General features: G+C 43.1%; 1 protein-coding gene across 5 annotated transcripts in view; it reads right to left on the minus strand.

Moving 5' to 3' along the window:
- The window catches only part of ARFGEF3 (ARFGEF family member 3), a 184,895-nt gene extending 176,514 nt beyond the window's left edge, over positions 1-8,381 (minus strand). For all 5 annotated transcript variants that reach the window (XM_004740298.3, XM_004740297.3, XM_004740296.3 and 2 more), the window contains exons 1-2: positions 7,855-8,381; positions 113-164 (exon numbers count right to left, since the gene is read on the minus strand). In XM_004740298.3, coding sequence (XP_004740355.1) covers positions 113-164; positions 7,855-7,939 — 137 coding nt within the window. In that variant the 5' untranslated portion in view covers positions 7,940-8,381. The remainder of the gene's footprint in view (positions 1-112; positions 165-7,854) is intronic.
- Between the last annotated feature and the right edge of the window lie 6,011 nt (positions 8,382-14,392).

Consider the following 14,392-nt stretch of genomic DNA (forward strand, 5'->3'; position numbering starts at 1 on the left):
GCATTCAGTCAACAAGTAAAATGCTATATGCCAGTCAGGTTATCTGGGGCTTCAGGAAGACACAGTTGGCGATTTTTACTTCCACCATATTTTACAACTCCAGTCTCCTTACCTCAGCAAGTGTGGAGGGATCTTGACAATGGTATCCACACCACCCAGGGTTTCTGCAGAAGGAAAATTACAAAGTTAAAAATAAATACATATAGACTGAGAATTTGCAGATAAATTTCTTAGTTTCTTTTTTCCCTGGAAATTCCTATAATTATACATTAGTCAGTTCTCAATTATCTGCATGCAAGTCACTCATACCTAAAAACCCTCTCTTGATAGCTCAAAAGACTTCCTCAGAGCAGTTAAAAAATTAGGATACATTTCCCTACAGAAACACAGAATGAATAACTAAATTTCAACCTGAACAAGAATTTCAATTTAATCTACAATTGGCTAAAATGTTATATTCTTGCAATAAAAATAGACAAAGGACAAGGGAAACAAAAGTAAAAATAAACTACTGGGACTACATCAAACTAAAAAGCTCTTGTAGAGCAAAGGAAACAATCAGCAAAAACAAAAGGTAACCTACTGAATGGGAGAAAATATTTACAAATCTAACAAGGGGTTAATATCTAAAATATATGAAGAGCTTATACAACGCAACACCAAAATAAATAAATAAATAGATAAATAAAATAAAATAAAAATCCACTCCAAATAATCCAATTAAAAAAGGGACAGAGGACCTGAATAGGTATTTTTCCAGAGAAGACATGCAGATGGCCAACAGACACATGAAAAGATGCTCGACATCACTCATCATCAGGAAAATGCAAATCCAAACCACTAGCAGATATTACCTGACAACTGTCAGAATGACTAAAATCAAAAAGGTAAGAAATAAGTGTTGGTGAGGATGTGAGAAAAAAGAACTCTCATGCGCTATTGGTGGAAATATAAATTGGTACAGCCACTGTGGAAAACAGTATGGGTGTCCCTCAAAAAATTAAAAATAGAACTACTATAGCATCCAATAATTCCCCTACTACTGGGTATTTACCTGAAGAAAAAAAAAACAGTAATTCAAAAAGATATAGGACCCTTATGTTTATTGCAGCATTATTTACAATAGCCAAGAAATGAAAGCAACCTAAGCATCCCTCAATAAATGAGTGGATAAAGAAAATGAGGTGCAATATATATAATAGAATATTACTCAGTCATAAGAAAAAGAATGACATTTCATCATTTGTGAGAGGGTAGATGGACCTCGAGTACATTATTCGAAGTGAAATAAGTCAGAGAAAGACAAATACCATATGCTTTCACTTATATATGGAATCTAAAAAACAAAACAAACAGATAAACAAAAACCCAAAATAGACTCATGAATATGTACAGAGAACAAACTGAAGATTACCAGAGGGGAGAGGTGTGGAGGATGGGTTAAACTGGAGAAGGGGATTAAGAGGTACAAACTTGTAGTAACAAAATAAATAAGTCACAGGGGTGAAGAGTACAGCACAGGGGATATCGTCAATAACATTTTAAGAACTTTGCCTCGTGACAGACAGTAACTACACTTTTACTGTGAACATTTTGTAACGTACAGAATGGTCAAAACACTAAGTTGTACACCTGAAATTAATATAGTTTTGTATGTCAATTAAACTTCAATTAAAAAAATAATAAATATGGAAGGGAAAGCTCTTTCTTTGAAATACTGCTTTAACACCCTCAAATAATAATTCATAATTGTGAGAGCCTCGATGTTCACAAAGCATTTTATGCAACATCTCATGATGCTCACATACATTTATGACATGGTAGATAAAACTTTTTTTTTTTTTTAATCATCCTACAGTTAGGGATATTGAAAGGAGGCTCACCCTCAAATCTCATTAACCCAGCCTGGATGTTCACTACTTTACCATTGCTGTGGATTATTCACACTACTCCTGCCTCCAACAGCAGAGATAATGAAACACTATTCTCTTCCCCCTCCCCCACGGCCCCCCAGCCAAAGCTGTTCTATTTCAATAGGGCTAACAATTCTGTATCCAGTTCCAACATGTGTGGTTGGGGGAGGCTTCCCCACACGAACAAGTAATTCCCTCACACCAGCTGGCGGTCCTACCATTTAATTCAATTCTGACACCGTTGACTAGGAGACAGCATCAGATCCCACAGTTAAGGGCTCAGTCCTACAGGACTGCACCCCCTTTTCAGACCCCAATCCCAAATCCAGGTTGTCATCTTGGCTTCTGACTGGCCAGCTATAGGCTGAAGGTATGAATGAGCCCCCTCTTTGGGTTCAGTTAATTTGTTAGAACAGCTCACAGAACTCAGAGAAACATTTCACTTACTATATTACTGGTTTATTATAAAAGGACAAAACTCAGGAAGGGCCCAATGGAAGAGAAGCATGCGCCAAGGTATGGAGAAAAGGCGAGCTTCATGTCTCTGAGGGTGCCATTCTCCCCATGTTTCCATGGGTTTACCAACCCAGAAGCTCTCCGAACCCCATCCTTTTGGGTTTTTTATGGAGGCTTCATTACATAGGAATGACTAATTACATCATCAGCCATGGGAGTCTGAACGCAATCTCCAGCCCCTCTACCTTCCCTGGAGGTCTGGGGAGGGACTGAAAATTCCAACTCTCTAAACACAGGGTTGGTCCTCTTAGCAACAGCCTCCACCCTTAGGTTGCTTCTTCGTTAACATGACAAAAACACTTTATGGTCCTCTTCACCTAGAAATTCAAGAATTTTAGGGGCTCTGTGCCAGAAATAAGAACAAAGACCAAATATTTATTTATTATTAGAAATCTCAATATTCCAAGTTCTGATTTGCTCCCAGTTTTGTCAGCTCAAACTGTGTGGATTCCTTTCTTCATGGCTTAGAGTCCACAAGCCCTACCGGTATGAACCAATTTCATTGGAGAAGGAGAACTATTTCTGCTGGTCTGCTGAAAGATCAGAAGGAAAAATGGATACCAGATGTATCTCCAAGACTCAGCAGTGAGAGCAGTCTAAAACATGATAGGATCTCAGCCTGTTGTGGCCAATGGAGCAAAGAATGGGTGTAGGCAAGACAATCCGCAAAAGTGAAAGATGGGATCAGTAGGGTCAGGGATGCTGTAGCCAACAAGGCCAAAGGAGGAAGTGGAAGAACTGAGGTTAGTCATTAAGATGAGACAGGATAACCCTAAAGCAAAGCCCTGAGATGCAGGTGCAGGGAGCAGATCAAAGGCCGGTCAGGTCAGTGTGGCCTAGTGGTTAGCAGGCCAGGGCCCCGGACAATTCGTTGCTGCTCTCCAAGGGGAGGTGCTGACACTCAGCAACCAAATCCTGGCAGTTTTCCTCATTAGACAGGGCGGGGTTATATTCAACTTAAGATGTTCAATAGCACCCAACCCTACAAAGGCTAACCAAGAACCTGAAGAAAGAAAAAAGACAAAGGAAAATCGCAGAGCAGCCATACTGAGCATATCCTCGCCAATTGGAGACGCTGAGTAGGTACCCGTACCGGGTCACCTGGGGAACCTGGGGCGGACAAGTGAGGGAAATGGGTGCATCACATTCTCAGCTGCCGACCTGAAGCTGTGGAGACGGGTGGCTGAACTCCAGTGGGGCTAGGAGGAAGGGAAGAGGCCTCTGGGCTGACTTCTGAGAGACTCAAACATTCAGGTGAGGGAGAAGTGCGGGAGCTGGCAAAGGGAGCAGGGCCGCTTGGGAGGCATGGTAACAGTGGGCAAGGCATGGTCCTGGGGGCCAGGGGAAGTCGGGTGCCAGTGTGTTCCATGCAGCTGAGAATCCCTTAGCTGGATGGGGATTCTTCACCACCAGGTGGTGGCAGGATGGGAGATGGAGATAGACAGAGGTAGTGGAAGAGGGAGTGGAAAGCCAGGCTGTGGCCACATGCACTACAGACTTTTTGAGAAGTCGAGCTGTAAACGTAACAGAAACTGGCGGAAGGAAAAGTAGGTGGAAAGGTAGAGGGAAAGCAGGAGGGATAGACTATTCTTCTTTCCCTACCTGGTGTTCCAGCCCCTAGTTTTCTTTCTCCTCTCCTCCATTTCCAAATCCATTTTGAAACAAGTCTCCTGATATGTGTAAACATCACAGGTTTCTAAAATGAAGACATGGTCCCCGGCCATATATATATATATATATATATATATATATATATATATATATATATATTGCTTGTTGGTTATTATGCAGCCATTAAGAAAACCGATTTTCAGAGAAGTATCAATGAAAACATAGAAGATGCTAAAGCTAAGAAAAAACAAATGACAGTCTGCCATAGATAGTATAACCCTCTGCAGAAGGGAACTACTCCAAAATGTGATTAGCGATCTTTCTAGGTTTTGAGATTACAGGTGATGTTAGTTTTTTTCTTTATACTGTCCAAATATTTTTCAATATTCTAAAATGAGCGTATGTAACTTTTGCAAACAGAAAAAAAAGATAAATTTCACTTAAGACCCAAACAAGTCATTAATGGGCTGATCTGTTTATAAACAACTGCTTCTCTTATTGTAGGTGTGAAAGCCACACAGAAGCATAAGGGACAGTCCCTCCATTCAAGAAGCACACGTCTACACTGTTGACATTTGTTGTTTGGGCTGACCAGCTGTCGGAAACAGAATCCTAAATTTGTTTTGAAGAAACTATCCCTTTCTGAGTCAGGGATTTGGGTGAGCCTTGTAGCCTAGATCAAAGCCAGATAGCCCATTCTATTCCTTAGCTGGAGGACTGGTTTTGGTATACACATGACCCATTAGGACCAAGAGAGAAAAAGTGAAACCAAAGACTGGGCAGGAGTGACTAGAAGAGCTCCACTCTCTTGAGATGATCTGATGACAGGCAAGTGGGAGAGGACCCCTTTCTCCTGTGATGGCCAACATATGGCAATGACATCCCCATGTCCTTTCGGTGGGAGACAACTCCTCTCTCCTGTGATGGTTTTAGTGGGAAATGACGCCTCTTTCCTGTGATATCAAGGTAACCCCTTTCCCCTATAATGGTCCAAGTGGGAGATAACCCCTTTTTCTTCAGATGGACTAAGTGTGAAAATGACTCTTCCCTCCCATGGTGGTTTTAATGGGGGTTGATCCCTCTCCCCTCAGATGGTCTATGTGGGCTGATGCTTCTTTCTCATGAGATGGTCTCAATGTGATGATTCACAAGCCCAGGAGACTCATGAAGAGTGTTTCAATCTCCCCAAAAAGAGCAGAGCAAGGTCCTTGAACTGTAATTCCTGAGCCATATTCAACCCACAGCTAGCTTTACAGGGGGGATTTAGTGACGAGAGTGAATAAATTCCATTTTGCTCAAGTCAGCTTGAATTAGGGGTTTGTTGTTGTTGTTATTGTTATTGTTGTTGTTATTGTTGCTGTTGTTTTGGGGGCAGGAGGGTTTGGTCTCCTGAATACAATATTTCTCAATTATCCTGCCCCTAGAAGAACTGTCATGGCCAAATAATCCAAAGTATTAGGTGCTCTAAGGCAGTCATGAAGGCAGGGCTCTGAACCCAGGGGAGGAACGGATTTGCCTGAAGAGCCCAGGGATTGCTTCCTATGTGAGTTAGGCCTTAGGAGTCTGGAAGGGGAATTCCCAGCAGGAGTAAAGACAGAGAAGCAGACAGTGCCTGGTGTGTTCACAGAAGAGCTGCAGCTCACTCTAGTTTATGAAACCCTTGGGGGTCACAGAGCAAGAAGAAACAAGAGCTGGGGTTAGATTCTAAAGAGTGTTCTAAGGAATTTACACTTTAATCTAGAAAGAAATTATGGGGTTGAAGGGGATGCGTTTTATAGTAAAAAACGAAAACAAAGCCAACAACTGATGGAATGGTAGAAAATGGACTGGAGCAGAAAAGAGCAGGAAGCCATACAGTCTTTGTTCATGCTCCCTTCTCCCTTCACATGCCCTCCTTACAGGGAAGAAGCATCGTACTCATCCTTCTAGCCCCATGCTCAGCACAGGGGAGGCCTTCATAAATGTTTGCTAAATAAATAACTGAAGAGAAGATGGAATCCACAGCTTACCTATGATTTCAAGGCAAATCTACTTTAAAAGCCCTACCAGCTCACAGCCATTTCCTCCCCACCCCACCCCTGACCCCATATTCTATGCCCTCTTCTTTGATCTGTTTTCCTGATTTACTCATCCCAACCCTCACAGTGAATGTCAGGCACTGTTACTTAACTATTTCATGCACTCTGCCTTCTCTCGGTAACTACAGAAGAACAGTCACTGGGAAAGGAATCAGAGCCACTCCTGTGGTCAGGACGGACTCCAGGCTTGGCTCGGATACCTGCCTCACGTGTGGGCTTCCCAGGTGGCTTCAAGGATCTAGACTCAGCAACACTGCAGTTTAATTTAAAAAGATGTTGAAAATCAAAATTTAAACATTAAAAATACTCAATCACTCTTCTCCTCCCTGTTATCTCAATCTGCTTAATTTACAGCAAAATAATAATGAACATAGGAATGGCATGTTTAAAGCGCAGTCAGGCCCGGCTTTATTATGTTACTCAGCCATCTGTGACCCTTCATTAGAGGCATTTGGGAATCTAGCGCTCAATGGCTCTGCTGAATGACAATGGCAATGGAAAATTAGTACTGTGGCTTTAAGAGCCTAGCTGCTCAAGTATATCTGGTCCCTATTCCCAAAACGTAAACAATGGTCAAGTTCAGCCTACAAGATAAACTTCCATGACATATGCAGTTGTCAAAGAAAAATGACGTTGCTAGAATTGTCTGTACACATACACCCAATATATGTGAATTTCAATCCTCTGAATATTAACAGAGTCACCTAAAACACCACCAGATTCTACATTTAGTGGAAAACCTGCTAATGGCACTTCTCTCTTTTCAGGTTGTACCATAGTGGTGTCATATCACGCACTGATTGCTTTCTGATTAAGAGAGAAAGAGATTCAATCTTATTTTGTAATTGAATGGCAGCTGAGGAAAGGCACAAAGGCTTGGGCCAGGCCAGGGGCCCCCAAGTCTGCCTTGGTTTCTCCTCCGCCTTACCATGGTTCGATCAGTGTCACCCAAAGTATGCTCCTGATCCCTCTGCATTCCCATCCAGACAATTCTGATTGCCCAAATTCGTGCCGAATTGGAATGAATGTCTTGCAGTCTTCTTTGAGGTGGAGTTGGGCAAACCCGAGTCTGATGGGAATCACAGATGTGCTACCAGGAACTTACTTCAATACTTGCATGGCTCACAAATTTAAAATCCCACCTGTCTGAAGGGCACACCACAGCAGAATTACAGAGGTAACGCAATCCCATACGCATGTAATGTTTCATGTACAATAACCATGGAAGCTAATACTTAACAAGCTGGCCTCTATCTGGAAAATCAAAGAAGCCATTCCTTCCTGGTCACATTCGCCAGTGTTTCGAGATCGAGGTTGATGGTTCAACTTCCCTTTTTCCCACAGGCGCTTGGAATCCGGCCCCTGGATTCGCACCGGCTGGTGGTCCTGTCTAACTCGGAGATGGGTGACCATCGTCTCTACCTTGCTGGGGATAGGGAAAAGGGGGCCTCCTGGCGGGGAGGACCACGGTTCCCCGCTAAAGTCTGGTAGAAGACAGAGACCAGAGAAGAGGCAGATGGATGTCAACGCCCGATCCAAAATTCTCATATCCCGCATCAATTCGCCGAGGCAACTCTTTCAATCGCGCAAAACGCATGCATAACAGCAGCTCATCGGAAGCCCCAAGCATCAGGGCCCGCTCAGCCCCAGCCCGCGCGGCCCTCCCGCGGCCGCGAGCAGGGTCGCGGGAGCCCGACCCGCCGGCAGGTGCCCGGCGCCCCGTGTCCCGCGCTTACCCAGGGCCCAGGTGCAGCTCTCCTTGATGGCTTTGTACTTGCTCCCGGACGCTTCCTTCTGCAGCTTCCTCAGGATCTCTTCCATCTTGACCTTCGCAGGGTCTCGGCCACCGACAGGGAGAGGAGCGCTCTTGGGAGGCCCGGCCGGGGACGCCGCCGCCTCCGCCTCCGCCGCCGCCGCCACTGCTAGGCTCCCGGCGCCTAGGCTGCCGCGGCGCTCGCCCCCCGCCGGTCCCGCGCGGCCACTGATGAATCACGCCCGCTCCATGCCGCGGGCCACGTCAGCCTCGCCGCCCCGCCCCGCCCGCCGCCCCGCCCGCCAGGGTCAGGTGCGCTCGGCGCGCGCGGCGGCAAGCTGGAGCCTGGAGGCCGGAGGCCGCGGTCCCCGACCCAACGCCGAGGCAGGCCCCGGGGCCACAAGGCTTCGCGGGAAGGTGGAAGCGGATGTCCGGAGCTGGCTCGCCTGCCGGGCGTTGGCCCGGCGCGGCCCCAGGGAGCGTCTGGTCGGCCCGGGCAGCCGGCGGGGAGGGGCCTAGCCACTGCCCCCCCCCACACACTCCCCGCCCACCCGGATCCCTACCCGCGACCCCCCTGCGCGGCGCCAGGCGGGGTGGGGTCGGCCCCGCCGGGTTTGCCCAGCCCCGGGCGCAGTGTGGCGGCGCGCGCTAGCATCCCGGTGTCCGGTGCTCACTGCTCAGTGCACAGCCCTTCTGGGCTCTGTGCCCGGCTCGGGCGCTACCTGTGAATAGACTGCCTCTCCCCTACCGGGTACCAGTACACGATCTCGCGGAGGAGGTGGGGGGATGAGGGTTCGTAGCCCCATTATACACAGGAGGAAACCAGGCCAGAGAGGCTAAGTTACTTCCCACACCTACCAGAGTTAGCCTCAAAACACATTCCTAAATCCAAACCCCCTTTTCCTTATTCTCTTGCGCTAAATTGTTATCCTCTAGAGGGAAAAAAAAAAGGGGGGGGGGGACGCATAGGGGCCCAAGCAGGTGTCTAACTTTGGTGGGGGTGGGAAAGGATGGGCAGGAGGAGCTTCCCCAGTAAAGAACACTTTGGCTGAAGTTGGGAAACAGACTGTGGGTGTCCAGATACTGGAGGAAGGGAGCAATAGCCAGGGCCTCAGGTCCTGAGAGAGCGCGCGCCGTGCTGCCGGGATGGCTTTGAAGGAAAGAGAGAGAGGAAAACAGGAATCTCATTTGGCATCTCATTGTTTCCCTCTTGTGAAAACCGTGACTCGGAGCTAAGAACGGATTTTAAGCGGATTTGTTTTTCTTTAAAAATGTCACTGTAGTTGTAGGGAAGAATTCTTTTTTGCAAAGGAGTAACTGGAACCTGGGAGAACAGTAAGAAAATTCTACAGTAATCTAGAAATAAGTTAGGCCAATAGTAGGTGGAAAGGAATAGAGGAAAATATCGCCAGAGATATTTAAGGAGTGGAAGCAGAGGATTTAATGACTGATTGGGGTGGTTAGCATCTGGGATGACTTCCAGGTTTCTTTTCTGGAAAGAGGGGAGGATTGTAGCCCCATCTTCCAAGTTAAAAAAGAGAAGGAAAGGGTTTGGAATCTGGGGAGTATACGAGTTCAGTTTTGAACATACTCAGGTGGAAAATGATAATGAGAAACCCACAGGGTATTTCACTTATGGGCAGAAATGTAGTACAGTGCTGCGTGATAGAAATGAGGATTTGAAAGCCTTCAGGTATTGAGTTATTGATTCCTGGGGTTTGGCAAAGGTTGCAGGAGGCAGTGGATGGAATGGATAGAGCAGGATGCCAGAAAGAAAGCTGGGGTCTCCTTATTCTTTTTAAGAGTATTATCACTTTATGATTAAAAACAAATTTACTAGAAATTTACTAGAAAAAGTAGTAATTTCAGAGATATAAAGTTCTAATAGCTTTGTAATAAAGCTCTTGCAGAATATTAAAAAACAAATGCATTTGCACACTCTTAAAAAAATGGGCAATGATTGTGAAGTCAGTCCACAAATACAAATAATTTACATAACCTTTGAGAAATATTCAAACACCTACTTATCAAAAGAGCACAAACATTCAAGTAAGGTGTGATTTTTTAAAAAAAATCAATCAAGTTGGACCCTATTGTGTCACAGATGCTAGTGGGAGGGTAATCCTGGAGGGATTCTAGATGTGTATAGAGCACAGATATGGCTGCGATTCAGCAGTCCTACTTTTAGGAATTCATCCTAAGCAAGTGATTATAGAAGTGGATAAAGATTTTTCTACAAGAATTTCAATATGCTGTTCAATCATTTTTTAAAAATTGAAAACTATCTACAAGTCCAACAGTAAAGAAATGGGCAAAAAAAAAAATCCATGATGTATGTATCCATAAAACAGCATATTTTATAGCCTTTAAGAATAATGTAGGAGAGGAATGTTCAATGACATGAAAAGTGGTTGGAACTACATAGTTAAATGAAGTAAGGAAGTTGTTATATGCTATTACATACACCCATGCACTGACTGATCCCAATTTTATTATTTAAATATTTGAAGTGGAAGTACATAGGAGGTTTTTTTTATATATAATTTTTTATTTTTTATAAACATATATTTTTATCCCCAGGGGTACAGGTCTGTGAATCACCAGGTTTACACACTTCACAGCACTCACCAAAACACATACCCTCCCCAATGTCCATAATACCACCCCCTTCTCCCAAACCCCCTCCCCCCAGCAACCCTCAGTTTGTTTTGTGCATAGGAGTTTTAAAGAAAAATACACATGCACACACAGGAAAATAAACATTTTTCTTTTTATAATTGCAAGGTTTTTTTGTTTGTCTGTTTTTTGTTTTTGTTTTTAGTGATAAAAAATAAAAGTAGTATACAGGCAATGGAAGGACAAAGATTAATACAAATGGATCAAATGGGCATAAGAGTTTAGATAGGAAGTCTGCTCAAGAAGAATAATGAAAGCAGAGACTGGTTGCAGTAGATTAATTAAGAGCAGGTAGAGGGCAAGATTTCATTTCTTTTGATGGCTGCATAGTATTCCATTGTGTATATATACCACTTCTTCTTTATCCATTCATCTGTTGATGGACATCTAGGTTCTTTCCATAGTTTGGCTATTGTAGACATTGCTGCTATAAACATTCGGGTGCACGTGCCCCTTTGGATCACTACGTTTGTATCTTTAGGGTAAATACCCAGTAGTGCAATTGCTGGGTCATAGGGCAGTTCTATTTTCAACATTTTGAGGAACCTCCATGCTGTTTTCCAGAGTGGTTGCACCAGCTTGCATTCCCACCAACAGTGTAGGAGGGTTCCCCTTTTTCTGCATCCTCACCAGCATCTGTCATTTCCTGACTTGTTGATTTTAGCCATTCTGACTGGTGTGAGGTGATATCTCATTGTGGTTTTGCCATTTGCGACAACATGGATGGAACTAGAGCGTATCATGCTTAGCGAAATAAGTCAAACAGAGAAAGACAACTATCATATGATCTCCCTGATATGAGGAATTGGTGATGCAACATGGGGGCTTAAGGGGGTAGGAGAAGAATAAATGAAACAAGATGGGATTGGGAGGGAGACAAACCATAAGTGACTCTTAATCTCACAAAACAAACTGAGGGTTGCTGGGAGGAGGGGTTTGGGAGAAGGGGGGGTGGGGTTATGGACATTGGGGAGGGTATGTGCTTTGGTGAATGCTGTGAAGTGTGTAAACCTGGCGATTCACAGACCTGTACCCCTGGGGATAAAAATATATGTTTATAAAAAATAAAAAATTAAAAAAAAAAGCAGGTAGAAATACATGTATAAACAACTCACTCAAACTGTTGACTATGAAGGAAATTAAGAGTAAAAAGTCAAAACACTTTTTTTAAAAACATCAACTCAGTAGAAAATACGCTTTGCATCACCACCCCCAGTATACCCAGAAATAAATATATAGGTAGATTTAAACACTGAAACAAAAGAGTTTTTTTGAGTAATCTCCATGTCCAGCACGGAGCTGGAACTCACAACCCGGATATCAAGAGTCCCATGCTTCGCTGATTGAGCCAGCAGGGGTCCTTCAAACAAAGTTTTTATTTATAAAACAATCCTTGCTGCTAAATAGAATAGAGTTACTATTAAATAGGCTTTGATTCATTGTTGCAGTCATGCTTGCCTGTTCTTAAATTTGTTCCAGGCTGGAGACAGGAGGATAATGCAGCATGCGCAACCCAGGTGGTGTGTGTGTGTGTGTGTGTGTGTGTGTGTGTATGTGTGTGTGTATAATTATTTATTTATTTCACAGAGAGAGAGAGAGAGAGATCACAAGCAGACAGGGAGGCAGGCAGAGAGAAAGGGGGAAGCAGGCCCCCTGCTGAGCAGAGAGCCCATGTGGGGCTCAATCCCAGGACCCTGAGATCATGACCTGAACTGAAGGCAGAAGCTTAACACACTGAGCCACCCAGACGCCCTGGTGTTTTGTGTTTTGATGTCTATTCCTTCCCATTCTTCTCAGTTATTTTGGTTAAAAATTCTGGTTCACAGAAACACGTTGCTGTGTATGCTACTTATAACAATACACATTACTTAGCAACTGAAGTTACAAATGTCAGCAGATTCTTCTTTAATCTTAATCCAAAATGGTGATAAATTTATAATCATTTTTCAATGTATTTGAATAACAAAGCATTAATAAGTAGTTTTCCTTTTTGAGCATCAACTGTAATGTAAATATGGATTCAGGATTTTGAAAAGCAAATGAATCTTTTACCCAAGTGTTTTTTCTTGGTATTTCAAATTTCTTTATTGGAAATGTTTAAAGTTTGAAACAGAGACTTGCAATATCTCTAATGTCTTTAATTTTATTCCATTCAGAGTGTCTTCACTAATAATATTCTCTTTCTGTGTTGCAAAAGGTTGAGGACATATAGTAACCATGGTGACTACCTAAAATGTATTTTGTAACTGTTGTATATATTAAGCATCTTGAAATGGAGTGTAACTTTTCCCCTATGGTTCCAAATCCAGCTATTAAAAAATGTTAAAAATATGACTTATATGTGCCAATTTTGTTGCTAAAATCCCATCTCCAAAAATGATAGCCAAATGAGATTGCTTTTAAACAGAAAAAAGTGAATCCCATTCTTGTGTTCATATCGCGTAATATTTTTCTCATACCAGCCAATAACTCCAGTATAGCATAACACATGCAAATATTAGCTAATGGAAAGGCTAAGCTGCTTTAACAATGACACAGTGGTACAGTGGTTGGCAGAACATAGACTTTTATTTATAGTTTAAACTAAGTCGTGAGTCAGTGATGGGGGTTAGAATACCAGCTGCAGGAGATCATTCGAGGACCATATACCTCACATCTCACTGCTCCACCATCCTGGAAGGCATTTTTTTCCCAAGATAGGTCTTAGACAGGTTGCATTCTAACTGATAGGGAGAAGAACAGAGAGTATATGAGCCCAGGCTTCCGATGTAGAAGCCATGCAAATTCCTTCCCCTGTATTCCACTGGTGAGGACAGTTGCAGAGACGCACTTGGATACCATATAGTTTATCTGGGACCTCAGGGCCCCCACCAGAGATCTCTTTCTGTGGCAGAGGGAGGAGGATTTGGTGGATGGCCACCAATATCAGTCACAGCTCCATTTTGAACAAAACATATCAAAAAGTAACAGTTCTTTTAATGAAATTTAACAATTATTGCTACAATTGTTTTCCAAAGAGTCAGCAGAGATTCAGCAGAATTCTTAGGATGCCAAATGAATGAACATGTGTGAACAGTGATTTCAAGTAGCAAAGTAGAACGAAATTCCTAATAATATTTTAAATTATTCTGCTGTTTCCTGGTTATATTTACTTCTGAATCACTTTCAATTCCATTACAATTTACTGGTTTAGTGTATATTTTTCAAACAGTATTTTTCCAATTCTATTGAATTACCCAAACTAGTTATGTGTTAGCTTAAATTGAAACAACACAATAAATCCTTCATAAAACTTGTCACATATATTTGACATAAACTGAACGTATAATAACTTGAAGTATTAGCAGTATGGTTTTAAATTTCTCAGCCAATTCATCATCAAGAATCACACTCACCATGACCACATATGCCAAGAATAATTTGTTTTTCAGCAATTATGTGAGTAACTTTCTCTTTGGCCACACCTATACAGCTAAATATGATAGTAGCACTTCTTTTTTTTTTTTTTAAAGATTTTATTTATTTATTTGACAGAGAGAAATCACAAGTAGATGGAGAGGCAGGCAGAGAGAGAGAGAGAGAGGGAAGCAGGCTCCCTGCTGAGCAGAGAGCCCGATGCGGGCCTCGATCCCAGGACCCTAAGATCATGACCTGAGCCGAAGGCAGCGGCTTAACCCACTGAGCCACCCAGGCGCCCGATAGTAGCACTTCTTGATTAACTAATGTAAAGGGTGAAATAGTGTTGACAAATTTGTCTTTTATTCTTTCTTTGAAAATATGTGAGGGCCTTAACAACAAGTTTTTGACTGCTCTATTTCCAAGTTTGTAGTTTCCTTTTTGTAAGA

This window comes from Mustela putorius, unplaced genomic scaffold (assembly GCF_011764305.1).
Source record: "Mustela putorius furo isolate JIRA1106 unplaced genomic scaffold, ASM1176430v1.1 tig00003863_pilon_pilon_pilon, whole genome shotgun sequence".
NCBI lineage: Eukaryota > Metazoa > Chordata > Mammalia > Carnivora > Mustelidae > Mustela > Mustela putorius.